At 40.2% G+C, this 20092-nt stretch overlaps 1 protein-coding gene across 2 annotated transcripts in view; it reads right to left on the minus strand.

Annotated features, from left to right (window-relative positions):
• Positions 1-1882: 1882 nt before the first annotated feature.
• plod2 (procollagen-lysine, 2-oxoglutarate 5-dioxygenase 2) overlaps positions 1883-20092 on the minus strand; it is a 29975-nt gene continuing 11765 nt past the window's right edge. Inside the window, exons 3-20 of one of the 2 annotated variants that reach the window (XM_054622575.1) lie at positions 19836-19972; positions 17398-17561; positions 14840-14952; positions 14687-14750; positions 14307-14404; positions 13154-13255; positions 10886-11011; positions 10658-10779; positions 9834-9938; positions 8802-8927; positions 7790-7931; positions 6996-7058; positions 5587-5700; positions 5215-5280; positions 4916-5020; positions 3399-3545; positions 3059-3184; positions 1883-2874 (exon numbers count right to left, since the gene is read on the minus strand). In XM_054622575.1, the coding sequence (XP_054478550.1) occupies positions 2719-2874; positions 3059-3184; positions 3399-3545; positions 4916-5020; positions 5215-5280; positions 5587-5700; positions 6996-7058; positions 7790-7931; positions 8802-8927; positions 9834-9938; positions 10658-10779; positions 10886-11011; positions 13154-13255; positions 14307-14404; positions 14687-14750; positions 14840-14952; positions 17398-17561; positions 19836-19972 (2076 nt within the window). In that variant the 3' untranslated portion in view covers positions 1883-2718. The remainder of the gene's footprint in view (positions 2875-3058; positions 3185-3398; positions 3546-4915; positions 5021-5214; positions 5281-5586; positions 5701-6995; positions 7059-7789; positions 7932-8801; positions 8928-9833; positions 9939-10657; positions 10780-10885; positions 11012-13153; positions 13256-14306; positions 14405-14686; positions 14751-14839; positions 14953-17397; positions 17562-19835; positions 19973-20092) is intronic. The other variant, XM_054622576.1, reaches the window with a different exon arrangement.

Consider the following 20092-nt stretch of genomic DNA (forward strand, 5'->3'; position numbering starts at 1 on the left):
CTCGGACAGTCCTTCAGGTTTTGACCTTTGTAAACTGTATCTAAGAAGGCAAAATTAAAGTGGAAAACAAGATCCTAAGGAAATAAATTGATTCATTATATAACAGCAAGTGGGATAATTGAAGAAAAAGAGGAAAGGGTTGTAGAATGAACAGTATCTTGAAGACAGGTTATGCAGTCTGCCAGTAAACAGTTTTTCCAGATTCCTTGTGGCACAGACCAGGTCACCAGGCTGGTACTCATGGATTTATGCTTTGGTCCTGGCCAGGTTAATAGGTGTCAAAATATGCTGGAAACGGCTCTTGAATGCCACATAGCATAAATGCCTTTAAACCACAGAACACCAAATATGACCACACATCCACTGACCTTAGCCACTTGTTTTCTCACCTCATTGCAAACACTTTAAATCCTTTGTTTAGTCAGGACTGTAAGCCGCAGTAATAGCTAAATCACTATCTGTCACTGGGCACCCTGCAGTTAGTGGCACACTTGCGTTTACTCTGGTATAGGATCACATTTCTCCTTTCTACACCCAGTGACCCCAAGCATGGCCATATAAAACAGGGAGTTTTGGTGTGTTTAGCTTTGCCTTTAAAAACATTCACTCCATAGTTGAATCTTCTTATTTCAAATACCCAGAAATGTATCCTGAAAACAACCTTCCTTTGGCTTTCAAGTAACCTACCTGCTTTATTCTCTGTCTGTCTTTAGAAATAAACATTGGCTTAAAACATTTTTCCTCCTTTTCTGCCTTTTAAAAAAGCCATTCTTGTGACAACCTTCTAGGTCAGTAGGTATGCAGGGTTTTTCCTGCATGCCTGGCTGGGATCAATGTCACCTTTCAGAAGGTCTGAACACAGGGCAGACCGGGGGAAACGATGGCCACAAAGGGCTCTTTCAGCAGGAGAGAGCCTTTCCCCCCATGCTGACCTAAATCTCCTCTTTCTCTCCCCTCTCCTCGTAGCAGCTACTCAGACATTCAGCCTTCATCCAGCCTTCACAGTGAGCAGAAACGTGCGCCTGGTCAGGGAGTTAAACCTTGCAGGGTAAACACATGGTCATAAAGGGCGGGAGGGGGGGAGGGGGACAAGTCTCCAGAGACTCTGGTGCTAAAAACTAACGAGATTTGAAAGGAAGGTGAGACCTAAGATGATGTTTCATAAGTGAAGCACTGATCTAAGGTTGAGATTGTATTTTGTTTCTGGGTGGTTCACAGTTAGAGGCTTGTACCTGCACGCAGTTTATCTGTTTCCAGTATTCAACAGTTATTCAGGTTTCATCAGTTTTTCCCCTGTTGCTCAATCCTATTTAAATATATATAAATAAAAGAGCACCGGTGCTCCTCTCTAAAAGATGACAGGTCTACATACTTTCCCTCTCTGTTCTGCCATGAGTCTTACAAGCACCAGCTGTGTACCTTCATAAGGTTACATGTACATGTTTACACTAAGCCCCTAAAGTAAACTGAACTTCATTTGCACTGATGTACATCATCTCACCACACCCCAAACACTTGGGTGCTGCTCCCTGCAGCAGAGCAGTACTCCAGTCCAGACCAGGCCTGATTGTTTCTACATGTGACGTGTTCCGCCGAGAAAAACTTGACAGACTCTCAGATGAACTGATACACAATGAAAGGCTGTCTGCAGTGGAGAGTGATATTTTCCAGACACTGCTTTCCTTCTGCCAAAAGTATCAACAAAGAACAATTCAACACCAAGAAAGGAATTCATTAAGTTACTATAAGCTCAGTGTGAAGATAAAACTATTGTTTGCTCTAAATGCAAAAATCACTCGTTTTAATAATGCCGATAATTATCAGAACAGTAAATGAGAAAATATTTATTACATTTTGACAATAAGTTAAACAACTTGCTGGGTTTCAAAATCCATTTACACACATCTCTCAGAAAAAAATATTGCAGACATATCTTCAGGAAAGCAAATGAATGAGACCAATTTTCCAATTGACAAAAAATCTTTCAAGTAAAACAGAATATTGAAATTCATTCAAACATAATTCATATTGAATTCTGCTGTATTGTTCTCCTGGTGTACAAAATTCCAAAATGAGATTTATTCTTCACAGGGCACGTATCAAACTTTAATTTTATTAAAATCACAAATGGAATCCAACCTGTTTCACGGTAGAAAAACACTTATCCAAATATTTACTTCAAATCTTGAATGCAGAATCATGGAGTGTTGATTAGCACCAGTAGTCATTAAAGCATCGACAGGTTTTAATAGAACAAACGTATTCATCGACATTTTACCTGAAACACAAATAGATACACAATGTCCATGCATGCTAGCATGGTATAACAAAATGCTAGCAAAGTTACCGTGACAATGTTAAATCAGTAATGTGAAAATCATGATAAGCTACAGTACCAACGGTTCTAGGCAGGCTGTTGGTTTTGAATTAAAAAAAGAACTGAAAATGAGCGTTTGGCACAAATGTGAACCATACTAGCATACATTTCTCTCTTATTTGTGTATCTAAATTGTGAATTACTTTTGTCACTTTCCTTTCCCATCTACACTCTGTTTGACAGAGATTCCTTTCACGCAATTATTAATTCCTTTCAAGCTTTTGCTTTGAAAATAGAATTGCTTTAGCAAAACATCTGGGGAACAGAACAAAACAAACATGTCAGGAAAAAAAAAAAGCAAAGCGAGGTCAAAAGACTAATTTACAGTATAATCGGATGGTTCAGGGGTCGATGAAGGACACTGCGATGTAGCGGGTGCCGTTGGTGGTGGGCAGGCCTTCGTGGAGGTGAGTCAGTCGTCCTGGGTGCATGAAGCTCCAGCCTTTCCGTGGTGAACTTAAGGAGCAGTTATACCTATGGAAACGGCAACCCCCACCCTGATAGAGAAAGGAAAGATGATGGTTAAGATTTGAATTAGATTATTAGATTAAGTCACAAGGATATTCATAAAATGATGTAAGTGGGAAAGCTCACATAAATCAAATTTGATGACACCCAGATGCTTTGATGTATTGCACCATAGAACCAACGTGATACATCTCCCGTACTACAAGTCCTTACCTGAAAGTCTGTGTCTTTGTTATTGAGGGCGATGTTGATGGTGAAGGTGGAGGAGTCATGATGGGGCCTCAAGTACGCTTGCCTCTCAGGCGTGTATTTTACCACAAAGTTCATTATGGAGTAACCCTGTGATGAATCGAATGAATACATCAAGTTAGCTGACAGTCAGTGTATCATTGAGCGTATGCAATGGAGAAACCTGTCAGCCACCGTTCATGCACATACTTTACATGTAACAACAGGTTCTATGAAAAGGGGTGATTTTCTTCAGTTTTAGCTTTGGGGAAAGATAGGGGTGGTGTTTTATCTTTCTTCTATTTCTCTACAAGGTCACATTTACCTTAGTGAAGTAGCCGGAGAAAACTTTTAACGTGATGGGCGATATGAACTCTCGGATGAAGTGCAGCCACTCTTTGTCATAGCCGATTTGCTTCATGTGAATGTCGTCCGTGGGCACAGTCTCATAGCCGCCGGAGATCCGCTTGTCCTGAGAAAAAAAAGGAGAGAACATAAAGCGCACCGCAGTGTGATTGACGACGGAACAAATGTCCCACCGTCCTCGATGTGTGCAGATGACGACGTGTCTGTTGTGCTTGTGTGTGCATGTGTGTGTTTTCTGAAAACCTCAGGATGCACTGTTGTTTTCCTGCATGAGGCTTAATGACCCATCCAGCTCAGCCTTTTTCCCCAGAGTTAGTCAAAGTGTCTGTATTCACTAAGTCTCCCAGGCAAACTTTTTTAGACACATTAATTACCAATTTCAAACTACATAAAACAGGCCACATGAAATAGACACCATTAACATAACGCACAACATCATAACCATTTATTTGGTTGTATTCAAATTATAGACGTGGAGAGAAAGTAATAAAATTAAGCATGTGTGTACAAGTACCCTAAACACCACTCATGTCTCTGTGATATTGTGCATGTCCTTACAAAAATATGACAAAAAATTTAATAAATAGCTACTACTCTCCCCCCCCCCCACTACAACGTGTGAAAGGTAGCTTGAAAGTAAGAGCTCACCCAGCCATCAAAGACAGCATCAAGGCTGTTACAATAAAGTTTACAAGGCACCATGAGGAATTATTTCCTTTCTTCTGCTTCTTTCTTTTGGTGTCTGGTTTGGATTAATTACAACAACAACAACACTTAACCACAACGAGACATTGAAGGCTTCATCCAGTGAAAATGATCTAGCTCAGGCTATTTCAAAGTCGTGTACGTTTTTAATGCCTGCTGAATAAATTACAGCAAATGGATGCTTCTCTGGGTGAGAAAATGCGCCCTGGTGTTTCCAGCTGTGCTGACTGTGTGGAACCATGGCAGGAAAATAGACTGGCAACCTATTTTCAGAAACTTTTGATAGGCCTTATTTAGCCAAATAATTCATTTGTTGAGAGAAAATAGGCTTTTGTTTGAAAAAGATTGCTTCAGTTAATTCATCAAATGAAAATATTTTTTAACCATGCATGTTTGCATTTTTACACAGTATGGTGTGCATGGTTAACATTATACCTGCTGAATATGTTAGAGTTGCCACTGTCAGCATGTGAAACACTCTTAGTCTTGTTTAACAACATTTGCGATTTGAAGAGAGCATCTTTATATCTCTGTCAACCTGAAATTGCCATTTTCCCATATTGTTTAACATTTCTATTAACCAATTAATCAAAAAGTAGTTAAAGTCTACTTAAAAAAGTAATTATTTTGAGCCATAATATTATTCTACACACACTCTTGCCCTTACATAGATGTGTTTACACGGAGACAGAACAAAATACATGTGTGCCTGCAGTTGCAGTGTGTTGACTACGGCTCTGTGTTCAGTAAAACTCAGCTAACAGTACTGACCTGATGTTTGCCTCCAGACCATGATCCGTAGTGCTCCATCTCCCCAACTATTTCATCACAGGCCTTCTCTGAGAAGACTGGGAACCAGAACACATCTGGACAAGGCTGCAAAACGCACACAAAAAAGAGACCACTGAGAATAGACTTGAGTCACACCTCCACATTGAGCTTTAGTGAGTCTAACGTAGTACAAGATATGTTAAAACCAGATGTGGAGACCTCTGTCCTGCATCTTTATTCTCTTTCACTGACTCTCAGTCTGTATCTCAAACAGATACACACACATACTAAATACAAACCTCCTCCAAGTAGTTCTCAGTGAAGATTCGGGTGTAGTTTTGGTGGATGTATTTCTCCTTCCAGTCCTGTTAGGAGAAAGAATTTTGGATTAGTTGTCTTTTTTAAGGACTGTTTGCTGACCTGCATACCTCACAGAGTTAATCCCCTCTCCCACAGGGCAGGTCCCAGCGTGCCAAATACAGTAGTAAATCACAAAGCCTTATCAGTCAGGAGTCTTATCACGCTGAGGTCATTACTTCAAAATCGTCTCGCATCTGTAATCCTTCCATTATGGCTAATAACCTTTACAGGTGGTTGCTGTTTATCTCAGTTATTCCGAAAAAAAGGCTTTCTTTGTGTATGAAAAATAATGAGAGATCATAATGACTTACCACAGGGTTTTCAAATATCTGCCACAAGTCATTGTTATAATGAGAAATGTTATAATTGGCTGTGGAAATGAGCCTCCCAAAGTCGTGGCGGTTTGTTATGTACATGAAGACTCCCTGCAGTAAACAGGAAAAGTTCAGTCAGTTTCACAAAAGTTGAAATCGCTTTAATGTCTCACTGGCAGGATTTCTAACAGATTCATATCTACAGGACAATAAAATATGCACATAAACACAGCGCAGGTTATAATTATTGCAACAGTTTATGACTTGAACGCTCATCAATGGTTAGGACTGGCATAAAAACTGACAAAGGCGTTACTTGTGGCAAACTACTTCAAAGCTTAATTTGCAAAAAAAATCAAATAAAGTATGATTTAAGTGTGTTTTAACACACTGAAATCAATTAGGGCTCAACGTAGAAACAAAAGAGACACAAATACCATATAAATAATCTAAGATTATTTATGGGTGGTGGGTGGGAGGGCTGCAGGACGTCAGTGTGTTGGGAACAGGACAGGATGGGGCAGTGAGAGGAGTGGTAGAATAAGGATAGAGGGGTGTTGGGCAGCTTGGGTCAAAGCAGGTCCAGGAATGACATTTCCCTTACAGTAAAGCATGGGGAGGGTGCTGTGTTGGGTTGGATTTGGACTCACTATCAGACTAGGCTTCGTCGAGAAAAAAATATGATGAATTACAAGTCATTTGGCAATATCCTGGTGCAAGTTTTGAAATTGCTTATACAAAAAAAACATCTTGTGAAAGCTGTGATTTAGTCCAGATGGTTTACATGAGTGAAAAGAAATATTGTTAGAGCCTAGTCTGAGATCAGTCAGTGTGTTTAGAGGGAGCAGATGGTTACATATGTTTCCTGGAAGGTTTGGCCGTTTGGAGTAAAGCATCAGGACAGGGGACTTGCATGTGAATTGACTCTTCAACCTTTCTTTCTCCTCCTTGATCTCCTCTTGCAAGGTATTATTAAAAAAAAAAACAGACAGAAAACAGACCTTTCTATCTTTCTAGCTTAGACAAATATCTGACTTTGGACCTTAACTAAAGCAAAAAAATCAGCATCGATTTCCAAAGAGCTGCCAGGCATCCTGATTTCTCACGTAAGGATATAGGCAGCAGCATAGATGGAAAATCAATATTTCATTTTATGTTTTCTACCAATATTTAACTGCCCAACGGAAATAATGATTAATAATGCTCATATAAATTCCAAAAGAGGAGACATAAATTTGTTTTTTACTCTTTGAATACATACACATTTAAAATATTGAACTTGGTAGGGCCAAAACATCCTCATTTGAATCAGGTACAAGTCGAGCCTAAGCTCAGAATGGCTTCAGAGGGCTAACCCATTGGAAATGGATGTTTCAGAAAGCAGAATAATCAAAACAAATGGAAACCTTTGGGGGCCTGAGCATATGGAATGATTCCGGAGAAGGGGAGTCTTTTTCTCTGTGACTGGTCTAAAATGAAGGAGAAGCATCATGTAAATAGGATAACATAAATAATTGTTTAAGATTTTAAAAAAAACAGGGTGACAGGTAAAATAAATAGTCACATACATAGCAATTGCATGAAAAAGGAGCAAGGGTCCCTCTGAAGCTGATGTTTTTCATGGGTTAACATGGGAGGAATGCATGCTGGGAAAAAGGTCAAGTAATCCAAAAAGTACACCAAGTTTGGATCAGGCATGGTAGATGTTTAGTTAAGAGCACAGGTGACATGCCAGTGTTATAAAAACACAGCTGGATTAGCAGATTACAGATGGAAAGAAAAAGACATAACAGACAAGACAAACATTGCAACTGGTTGTCTGTGGTCATATGACAATAAAAGCCAAGAGAAAGTGAAGGGTCATGGGAGCAAAGAACCTGAAACGCACCATAAAGCAACCATAAACAGAGGAGGTTCATGCCTTGACAGACGAAGACATTTAAAACTGTTTATACTTGCCAGTCTGAGGTTTCCATTGACATGTTGACCTTTTCAGGGTCACGATTCTAAACTAGTAGTATGAATGTTTGCTATATGTGAATTCAGAATTACATTTCCTAGTATAAATGTTCCCTACAAGGGCTAAGTGCCCTAATACTGACATGTGTTTATAGATGCCACACAGTGCAGACTACAACCTCATACTATGTGTACACTAATGAGACATGAATCCATTAAGATGGTGGACGGGTATTCTTACCATTTCTCTGGCATTTCTACATAGAGCCATATCTGGGTCTAGCTTCTCCAGCACAAAGTAGTTCCTCGCCTTCAGTTCTTTCCTCAAAGCGCTGCCCTTGACGAGGTATACATGTGCCATGAAGGGAATGTTCCACAAACCCCTAGAAACAACAAGACATGGGAAAGAAAGCGCTTATTTTTACAGTAAACTTTGCATTCTTTGAGTGAAGCAGGACATTTTTTTTTTTTTTTATTGGAATCTTCATGCCATCCATGACTACACGTGTGTGGTAGGAGCTGTTGGAGAACATATTGGTGAACTACGTGGTAAAATAAGGCAGTCCTTGTCAAATGTGGTAAAAGGCGTGACTCTTTCTGAATCTATTTGGTAACAATTACAAGGATTTCTTACTGACGTTTGTGTTGTTTTTCCCTGAAATGTACCCATCTTTTTGACCCAGTTTGTTACGGCCTTTTCCACTTGCACTATAGTCTCTCTTTTGGTTTATCTCCAGATCCCAACCCTCTGAGCTCACGCACACACCGACCAACCGGTAGGAGCTGCTATAGTGCAGAGACAAGGGGCTCGATCCCGGTCTTCCATGCCCACAGACCTGTGGGTGATTCAATCTGGGTTTTTCACTTTGGTATATTAATGATTATTCCTTTGCGCCATCTGACCTCCATTTCAACGCATTTCCCAACACATAAAGAGAGTGAGAGAGAAGAAATGAATTTGATTACAGCTTTTGTCGCACTACGGCTTTGAGGCTCAGTGCTAAATCACCGCTCAGGTTGATTGTGGCTTTAATGATTGTTCACATGTGTATTCACGGATGTAGCTCATATTGAAGGTATGCTGTTATTGTGTATGACTAAACATGGAGGTGATCTGCTTCAGCGCAATAGGAAAATATTTATTTTAGTCCTGGACACGCTGAGAGATCCAATGTGTGAACCATAAAAATGTAAAGCCATTGCTGTGTGTTTGTGTTTGTGTGTGTGTGTGTATGTGGCCTTATTGCACTTACATGCGTTTTCTCTGCACAATGTCGACATAATCTTCGGAGCGAGCGTAATAACCATCCAGACTCAATGCTCCCCAGAAGTTGGACCACAGCTTGCTGTGACGAGTGACAAGGGGACCAATTATTTTCCTGTAGAGAAGCAGGAGGCAGAGAGGAGAGATGGTTATTCTGTCAGAGCAGATAAAAGTCAATGATATCTCAGAGACAGCCAACCACCTAATGTACTGGGTCTCGTAGTGATGCTGCATCAAGGAGATCAACCCCCTCTCTGTGAAAAGATATGATCACTGCCAAGTCACTGCAAAGAGATCGTTGGAGTGCATAATGTAAACCAGAGTCTTAGATCATACACAACTGGATTCAAGAAAGGATAACAGCTTGCTGCAGCAGGCTGTTTTTTTAAACTATGATCTGGTCTATTTCCTCGAATTTGCAAGACATACAGTAACACTGGATTTTTCCACTGCTGTTCTTTTAGTCCTAGAAACCCAAACCACAATGAAAGGGAATTATTTTTTTCCTCCATGAAATAAACTGGCAGACTTGAATAAATTGAGCCATAAATCACATTGTTGGTTGATATGGATGCACTGCAGTATACAAATGCTTTATTTCAGTTAAGTTAGATTGGCATTTTCCTCCCAAAACTTCAGTGCCAGCAGAGAATTCTCATGCTGTCTTTAAATATCCTAGAAATGGTTTTACATCGCACGACTCCCAGGTCACAATGCAGTGCCACTGCCGCAATGACATAGTTACTTGGAAGGTTTCTTAACAATCACGAGCTGCAGAAGCGAAAAAGGGTTTGCATGTTTGTTTTTTGTATAATACAAAGTGGCATTTCAGGCTTAGTGCAACAGACTCCTTCAGCGTTCCCATGTGGCCGAGCAAAAACAGGAAGCCACGGCGGCTTATTTTTAAACTTTTATTCACTCTGCTGTAATGTTCCTGTGGTTTTGCCACTTTCAGTGGTTCAACGATCACAACAACCAGGGAGTTCCAGTGTGGTTTCTATTCCAGCTACCATATGATTACCTGTTCTGCTCAACGAGGAGCTTCAGTGTCTGTCTGTTGGTGAGCATCACATCTGAATCCAGGCTGAAGTAGTAGTCGCACGTGGCATCCTTACGGCAAAGATCCCTAATGAAATCAAAAACACAGACAGAACAGAGGAAGCACTGATTATTCAATCCAGGGCTGATTACAGTTCAATGAATTAGATGCTGTTTTCAATTGCAGAGTCAGGCTCTCACTGACTGTCTTTAGGCCTCCGGTGGATAATGTGATTTTAGGAAGATTAGAGACTGCTAATAAACCTTAGACTTCTTCATTACAGGGCTGTCCTTAACAATGCTTTAAGGCATACTGTGTATTTGATAGAATCTCTGTGATGCGGTCTCACAGGTGGAATTATCACCATGACAACAGACTAGTATTTACTAGAACACTGATCAATGAGAGAAAGTGCCCGTATCGAAAGGCATCAGAGAGAGATACTAAACTTACTTAACTGCTGTGTCAAGATAGGACACATCACAAGTCTGTGGAGCTAACTAGTGAGCGGACAATATTTCAACAACACTGCAGATATGTTCTTTAAACATGTATTTTGAGATGAACACCTTGGGGCGAAGAGATTCCCTCATAACCACCTAGTAAACAATTTGCATTGCTCTGCAACATAAAATAGTGTTTTATTAAAAGAAATCATGCAAGCACCATCTAGAGGCTTAAATGTAATTTGACATGCAAGTTTTCCTTTAGGGTATGATTAACTGGGGCCAGACACCATCATCTGGTTTCATCAATTTTGTATTTCAAACCACAGGTTCTGAGAGATGATAGATTTAGAGACATACATGCCCATGTTCCTGGCCTCTCCTTGGCTCAGATTTTCTTCTGGTCCCACAACCTTGAAAGTGCCGAACACATTTCTGTTCTCTTCCCAGAACTTCTGGATATGTTTCTCGTGGTAAACCTCCTGAGCAGGGAGCCAACATTAATGGATTAGATGCCACATATAAGGAGCCATGCAGGGTAGATATCTAGAAGACAACCAAAGAGCAGCTGCAGCTGCATTCACTCACATTGTTGTGGACAAAAATTTTGAGTTTATCTTTGGGATAATCCAGGGTGAGCAGCCGCTGGAAGAACTCAGGAAGAAATGGAGTTGGCTGCTCAATGAATACTCCAACCAACACATTAGGATACTCCTGTTTAGAGAGGGAGAGGAGACAAATGAGTACTATTTCACACAACAGGTTTTAGCGAAGGAGCACTGTTTAACATAAATCATGGATGATTTGACATATTACGTCAGACATAAGCAAAAAGTGAAGATGCAACAGATGTTGTCCAAGACACCATTATTCAGTGTTTCCTGTGGAAAGGGAGGGTTGCAATGGGGGCAGCGTTAGAGGGGTTGTTTATTTTACTATGTATTATTTCATTATTGGCTTCTCTTTTATGAAGACTCTATTGCAGAACAAATACATTGAGGTGGAAGTATTTCTAGAGTCCCACTAAATCCAGATAGACCCCTGTAGGGAGTTCCATCAATGCAACTAACAGTTACTAAATAAGGTAACTGGTATTATACATTTTTATAAACTGTTAATTTGGTCATGGTTCACATATCTTGTCCACAGCAGGCACCATCTTGCTTCCTCTACCTCTCCACCTAGTACTCATAGAACTAAAGTTACATCCAGTGACTATTAGTATTGTTCTTTTGTGTGCATTTTTTTTTTGGTTGTTAGTGGTTGCCACGTGTATCTCTTATGTGAGGACAGTACAAAATGAAGGCTCAGACAACTAGGGCAAAGAAGATATATATATAGAGGAATAGAGCAAGACACTCGGAGGAAACATTTTCCCATGACAACTCCATCCCACACAGCTCAGTCTGGTCTCCTCATCCTCTTGACCAGTTCACAGCAAAGGTCTGGGCCAGGGATGAAAAGGGATCCGAGCCGAACCGTCTAATTTGCGTGTTCCGCAATGACTGTGTCTCAAGCGCAAAAAGGGGGGAACTCTAGCATCATGCCAATGTGAACCTAAGATGTTATGGACATGGCAGCGAAAGGAAAGGAGTGGCAGAAAGGACAGGGAAAAGTATGAGTAAAGCATGTATTAACCCTGACCTAAGCAACACATAGACTTCCATTAGAACACAAGAGACAAAATAGGTAGTAAAGGGATATGGCTTGCTCAGTATAGGGTAGAAGTGTAGCACCCTTTGCAAAGCCTAAGCTTATTTCCAAAACCAAAGAACACAAAGAACCAAGCTAGACAGCCAGTGGTCTGGGTTTAGCCCACAAGAAAGGCCTGGACACAGTATGACCAGTGTTTCCACATGACCTGATCTTCCAGAAGTCTCTGTCCCAAACACACAGAGTGGCACAGCGGAATGAAATTCTTCGCTAACTTGCCTATTATTGGGAAGCAGCAATTTTCTTCATTCATCGCGGAAGGTCACTGAGAGCAACTTTCACAGAGATGCCTTTCATGTAGCTGGGTTTGTATTGAGTCAGCTCCAGGGAAACAGTTTAAGCACATTTATTTATGGAGCCAAAAGAATCAGAGTGAATGTTGAGGGATTCATGATTCACATTATGTGATTTACATTGAGCTGTTTGTGTAGAGCATGCCTTGATGTAATCTGATTGCAGAGACCAATTTTGTTGAACTTTTGGGGCAGGATTGTACCAAACTAAATTGTAGAAGAAAATAGAATAGAATAACCGGAATCTTGTGAATGCTTCAGTGGCCTGCAAAGAGAGTACGTTTTCATAACAGATGCAGCCACACAGCTGGAATCATTTTGTAGTGCCTGCCATTCCGGCTGTCTATACGTCGCCAGCCTTGGCTAAACTCTGTGACAAATTTTCAGCGTAACCACTATAACTTACTATTGCGGATAAAACCCATACTGAGAAGCCCACTAAAAGGCAGGCTGGTCAACAGTGACTCCCCTTTAAATGAGCCCTTCTGGAAACCCCAAAAGCCATATCCTGCACCACAGCAGTGCAGTGCTTCCTCTTCCCCAAGTAGTTTCCCTGGCACTTATGCTCTTTCAAAAGGGTCCAAAAGGACCAACGGGTACATAACCTATTATTGTTTGAAAGGGAGTGTGTGCAGCACAAACAGTCTTGCATATCTGTTAAAATATAACACGCTGGGCTCCACTCCTACTGTCTAGACAGTCACTGATAGACCCATGGTTCATGTTGCAAGAGCAGTCGATGTTTCATCCTTTCCTGTATCCACAGGGAGTTGGCTTAATACAAACTTTTCCATAGAAGCACCCTAAAACAATGGACAAAAAGAGAACAAATATTAAGAAAATAACTTACTTTTAACTGAGACAGGTCCAGAACATCATCATCACAGTGGCTACAGCCATGCTCATAGTTCCATGTATTAGGGACATAGTTGGCCAAATAGTTCAGGTACATCTGTAAAGGAAAGATTTCAGAAGAGGTGAATGCCAAGTTACAGAAGATTAATATCAGCATAAGCAAAAACTGCAAATATTTCTGTGATTCAGCAGGGCTCTATTTGATCTTTATTATGATGTGTGGAATGCAATGGAATATTACTGTGGGTATTCAATCCACTTTTTGTTGGAACTAGATGATCAGGCAGTAGAACTTAAGACTCAAGACAACGGCTATAAATGGCTCTTTTCGTGTAATTGAGACTTCTCAATCTGGTGTAATTATCCCTTCTCAGTTCTCTATGAATTTCAACATATTGTCATAATAATTATCTCTCCTCTGTAGTTCAAATGAATGGGGAACATACTAGTTTCAGTACACTGCTGTTTATAAATATTTTATCGCAGACACTATCACTGTGATCGTGTATTTGTAACCAGATTGGTCAAAGCGTGAAAACTGGGAAAAAGTCAAAGTTATGGTCAGAAATCTAGCTAGGAAGCTTTAATGGTAGGAAACACTGCTATAACAGAGATTCAGTGATCCACCAATTTAGGCTTGTCTGGGAAGTATGACTCAACAGTTTGGTGGGTTTAGTTCATTTCCAAGGAAGGCCAGAGACAGATGATGGAGGTGCAGGGAGACTTGGGATGAGATGGGGAAGGAAAAAAAAAAAACCTTCCCGGAATGATGATGGTATCTTTTAAACATCTTGCTTTTCTCTTGCTGAGCCCATTGCTCTTATTTATAGAGAGCGATTGTGAAAAGAAAGCGTACGACATATGGCCAGACCTCTCTCCTCCATAGAAATAATGAGCTGGATTTTATGGCAAGGATTGCTGGGAAGTATCATATGAACAGTATGTATATTTCCTGAATGCGTGGGAATGTATGCATTGAAATTAAATCTTTTGGTGAATAATACTACAAGACAGGGGCCAATACGGGAACTCGACTGCAAATGGAAAAGAAGAGTGCAATAACTGAACCCAAAGCTAGTGTCCTAGATGAGGCTGATTAACTTAAAAGTATCTATGCTGTGCCGTGCTACGCATAACTTCTTACTCACTTTGGTGTTTCCGTTGCCATGGACAACCACTGGCAGAGAGTCGTACACTGTGTTTCTAACTCTTACGCGGTCCGTTCCAAACTTGACAAGCACCTCATCTGCCAAAAAGAGAAACAGGAGACATTTCAGGCCAGGTTATGAAAATGGACTTGCCACATGGGCCAGAACTGTAAAAGTTTAGAACTGGGTAAATTGCCAAGCCTACAAGTTCTCTGAAGATATTTAAGCATTTACTGTGTGTGTGAGCAAAACAACATGGTTTCTTCTCTTTCTTTCTTTTTACTTACAAAAGCGAGCATTAGACTGGGTTTTAAAATAATTGAGTTTAACATATTTGACGTATAATATGCAGATGGTTTTAGTTTTCTGTGATTTCTCACCAGCGGCCCCATTCAGGTTCTGGAAAATCTGGCACTTGTGGTCCAGAGTGATATTGAGAGTTTGCTGAAAGACACGGAAATATAAAAGGTATCTTAGTCATCCAAGATATGTTTTATAGGGATATATTTGGATATTTGACACAAGATACTTACTCGCTGCAAAGGATCCAAGTATATTTTGGTGTAGAAGAGCTGGTCGTCATCATTGTCATGGAGGTTCCACTGTGAAACTACTCTGTTCATGTATGGGGCATAGCCGATTATACCTGCAAGTAATAACAGTATGTGACACATCCAACGGTAAAGTATAGGTCTGAGAGTTGTTTACAAGGTCCTGACAGACTGTTGGTGACAATTGCAGTATACTGCCTGAGTGTCTTACAAAAAATGTGATTTTTGGCAATAATCCAAAACACACAAGAAATGGGCAGCCATTCTCTCTTCACACAGTCTGGGGATAGAAGGGAGTACAATGATGGGCAGTGAGAAAGCTGCAATCTATACGTTATAACAGTGTGTGCTGGAAAAGTATCTCACACCCTCTCTAAATGCACATTCTCATGGCCTTCTCTTGCCAAGTTTTCCCGTCTCCTCTCTTTCCTTCTCTTGCTCAAGGCCACTGACCACAGTGACAGATTGCAGGGTTTGGATATGTTGCTGGTGTGCGGAGCTTTGCATCCCATCATTTAGAAGGGGAAAAAAAAGCCGTAGACTCTGTAAACAAGTCCGCGGATAGACATGACATAATCTAAATAGCAGGAGCAATAAGAAATTATGACATTTTATGCAAAATTATATTGTCGGTAGCAAGTGCTTGGAAGTGCATGCCTTTTTGACCCGATGTGAAAAAAATCACTGTGTGATACTGCTCTCCTGGAAAACAAAACGGAACTTGTTATCATATGTGCTTATTTTGACAGAAACTGTTTCATTTAGCTTATTTTGATTTAGAGCTCTTGCTACTGTTATTGCTAGCTCTGATGGGTGTCGGGTCCCTTGTTACAACCATCACAAGTTAGGTTTGTTATTAGATTCAATATACCTAATCAAACACACTCAACCACACACAAACACAACCCTACTGTATCATGATTCTGTCCACAAATTATTGTATTCTCTTTAACAAAGTAGTGTGTGTCCAGATGCCACAAAACTTTCCCCACTGGTCACATGGGCGGTAGCCTTAGAAACACAAACAAAACCGTCAATTTTATACAAACTGTGGCACATTCTGGGGCCAAGACAAATCCACATGTCATGTCAATGACAATGTATGCTAAAAACGGTCTGTGATCATTCCGAGACCGCTAGGCTCCAATACGGGAGGTCATACCAGACTGATGACCACAGGGAAAGCAGCAATTCAATGTCCTGAATGACTGGCAGGTTGAAGCAGGCCATGTCCTATCATGTCGTTCCTTTTTTTCATCTAGTTAATGTCACAATCATATTATGCCTCGAAACATCTTCATATGAAATTCAGAAGAGTGACCACTTATGAAATCTAGAGTGAAAAATGTCTGAAAAGGAACAGGAAGTTTGCAGTAAGCCTAATATTCACATGAAAGGGCTTCTGTCACCTTCTGTCCACTTGGACAGGAAATACCACCAGGAGACAGTTTACAGGAAAAATATACTTCCATTTTACGGCAAGAGATAATAATAAAAGTCTTGTGGTTTTATATTTTAAGACTAACCCTGTCTGTCACTCCTTGAAGTTGCTCTACCACTCTTTAGACCAAAAACACCGAGCCTACTGAACGGCTGCTCAGCCCCCTGAATTCCAACGAGGCCTGCAAGTCTTCAAAGTTAGACAGCTGATGGTGGAATGTATAAACCCATGCCCACCCATAGACATTATGGGTTTATCACCAGGTTACACAAACACTATTCTACCCCAACATAATATTGATATGCACATAACATAAATAAAATGGTTATTAACTTTTAGTTTGTGGAATCCAAATATTATCTTCATATAAGAGATACACCGTGGCAAGGATGACAATTTAACATCACCTGATAGTTGCGTTATTGAGAGTGGCCTTTACATTATCCAAACAAGAAAGGTGCACTCACTAGAGTGCAGAACTCTGCAATGTGTGATTGCACAACCACTGCTTTATTGTGTGGTTGAATTAATACAACCAGTGCTGTAAAGGGTTGTCAAACAGACTTCATTCAAATTTAAAAACTAGCAGCGGCTGCGTTGCCACAAGTTACAGCAGTGTGAGTACTGGTAGTTCTGTTAGCAGTAAGTCAAACACGGCGTCCAAAAAATACCCAATAAGGTGAGCCGCAGAGCAGCGACCGAGGGGTACTCAGCAGAATGTGTATGGGTTGTTTCGTTAGCTTCATCCATCCAAAACGACAGTGTGCAAACTGTTTTTGCCACACTGTTTCTCTGGACACATAATGGCAGCTGGGGGCCGGCGATGCCCTCAGCTGTGTATTCACTAGTGGCCCCTATCAACCGGGGGGCTGGTTAAGAGTGGTGATTGAGGAGTAAGCACAGGTGCACACTCACTCAGTCACGGACCCTAACACTCACACAGTCACGCACAATCATCACATTACCTCCATCCAGGCTTACACCTGGCGGAGATAACAATGTGTTGAAACAGTATCTTGTCGGCCACCATGACAGAAAGGGATTCAACAGGTCAACAAATTTCAACATTTTGATCATATTTTTAATTTTTGGAACCCACCTCCAGAGTTGAGGTAGCGCTTGCCACTGCGGACTGAGGGATACTTGTCAGCTAGTTTCTTATCCGGCCAGATCAGTCCCTCTGCAGCAAAAAGCACTTTGTGATTGGCCTGTTGGAACTTCCTGAGAATCTCCTCTGCTCCCCCGGCAAAGATAAGATCATAGCTATAAGGGAGGAATGGAGATAAAATACAACAGATCATTATCATTTCTTTCCCCTTTAGGGACAGTCTGACAGTTTTCTTTAGGTCTGCTTTATCTTGCCTCTGACACACAAGCTAGGTTTCTACTTGCTTCAGATGGATAAACATCTAAATAAAAACAGTGAACATTCTTCATGAGTAAGCATTTGTATAGGCAAGCATTTCTGGATTGTAGTGTAAGTTAATTTCGAAAGAGTCCTGCTTTGACAGAAATTTACACACAGTACACTCAAAGTTATGTGACAGAGAGTGGTACCAGTGCTTAACCCTTGAAAAAGTGTTTTTTTTCCAATGTTTCTGGCCATTGTCCTTTTGAGATGTGAACTTGTAAAAGAGCTGATTCATGGTGACATGATTTCTTCAGTCACTGAATATAAGACACTTCCTTCTGGATGGGACTTTGATTCTGTTGTGTCTGTGTATGAACTCTACACACTAGTCTTAAATTAACCTATCCAAAACAAATTCTGTACTATATACACCCTATTTTTATAAGGTTGCAGAGAAAGTAAAAGCCAACCTTAACAGCCTCTGTCAGACATGTAATGAAATAAAGGGAAGTCTGAGGTGGGGTGAACAAGCCTGTGTGCTCTACTGTATCCACATCTGGTTGACACATGTTCATAAAAGTTCCCTCTGTCCCTTGTTAGCCCATCAATCATGATTATTGCTTCAGAATAAAACATCTGCAATACATGACACAATATCCATGACAATGTTTAAAAAGTAATAAGGAAAACAATTTAAGACTAATTTGGCTTGGGAGTGACCTGGACTGTTTTATATTATCTCTGCAAGTGCTGCCTATATTATCATCTAAGATTGCTACATCTCTTTGCTTCTACAATAGAAAAGTGATATTTGGTTTTGACTTGGTTTTAAAGCATAACTCAACACTAAAATACTGTGTAAGTAGTGGTATCACTGGTTTAACTCTTTACTCTCAGAACCCATTTAAGTAGATGACTCATCTACACCAGAACTAGATGAATTCAATCAATAGCTAGCAGGACAGAAAGCAGGGTGGTTGTATGTCTCCTCTCTAAGCATGTGTGTAAATTCCAAATGTTTTTACAGCGACTGAAAATGTTTTAGCTGTGAATCATTTGAAGTCACGTTTACGGTATATGACTTTTTTAATTGCATGCAATCCTTCTCTTTTCATTTTAGTAATAGCTCAGAAGCTCATCAACACATTTAATACATTTGAATTTCACTTACATTCCAGTTAGTGAATTACATGAAGGACAAAATGTGAGACTGTGACTGAATCAAACATTGTGAAAACAGCCAAAATGGCCCAGCAGGATTTTATATTTTAAAACACATTTGAAAAGCTCAATCTTCTATGAAGTGCAGATGCAATTTATTACACTGCAATTATTTACTCCAAAGGAAGAAACATTCCAATTACCTGTTTCAAGGGTGTGACAACTTTGCACAGCAATTATAGCTTACATTATTCAAGTGACATCGTGCACTAAGTATTATCATCTTCTGCTCCATTTAAGGAAATATGGCCTGCAAAGCTGTTATTATTCTAAACCACTCGCATTAACTCAGGAAACTTTCCATCGGCTTTGAGAACTCCTGTTTCAGCTACCTGCATGTGAAAATGACACTCCTCATATATTTGCCTTTGCTCTCTAATAATGCCTTTTAGAAGAATGGGTGGGGGGCGGTTTGTAACCACATAAATGTGCAGAAGCACCTTTCACTGACGAGGCATCACTTTCATAGCAATTATTTCAGTCTGTGATTTTGAAGATTTGTTTAATTTTTAATTCACACATCTGCATAGCAATTTAGGTTGTTTTAAGGAAATCTTTTATATATTTAAAATGGAAAGCTTAGTTGGAGCAAAGATCAATCTCTAAAAATGGTAACAAACACCCATAAGTGAGCAAAGAAATATATAATACTTGTTGGTTGCAAACATATGGAATCAGAGAGAGGCACTTCTCCTTCCTACAGTATTTAAATGTAATATGTCGCTTGGGAATATGACTGTAAAGGATGATGGTCAGTAAATATCCAAATTGATCTGTAGGAGTTCACTGAACACAGACTAATTTAGAATATATATAGGAGATATATTTGCTACTTATTCCAAATTATTAATAGAAATCTGACTTCAAAGGAAAGGTAGCATTGGTCTTAAGTTACCATGAAAATGGTAAAATCATACTGTCATGTAAAAACAAAAAGCTAAAAACGTCTCTATTAATCAACATACCTGTCCACGGTAAGGACAACAAGATCCTCCTGGTCAGCCAGAGCCTCCATGGCCTCCTTCAGGAGTCTAACTTTTTGCCCTCCACCGATTGAGCGACCCACGTCACCACCTTTCCATGTTTCTCCCATTCCCAACACCTGAGACAAAACACATGAAGTTGCAGAGACCACCATGAGCTGGTTGATATCAAACGTCACCAGAAGCAGCATTGTAATAATACCCATCCTATAAAATTCTTCACTCAGCTTCTTTTTTTT

This window comes from Anoplopoma fimbria, chromosome 21 (genome assembly GCF_027596085.1).
Source record: "Anoplopoma fimbria isolate UVic2021 breed Golden Eagle Sablefish chromosome 21, Afim_UVic_2022, whole genome shotgun sequence".
NCBI lineage: Eukaryota > Metazoa > Chordata > Actinopteri > Perciformes > Anoplopomatidae > Anoplopoma > Anoplopoma fimbria.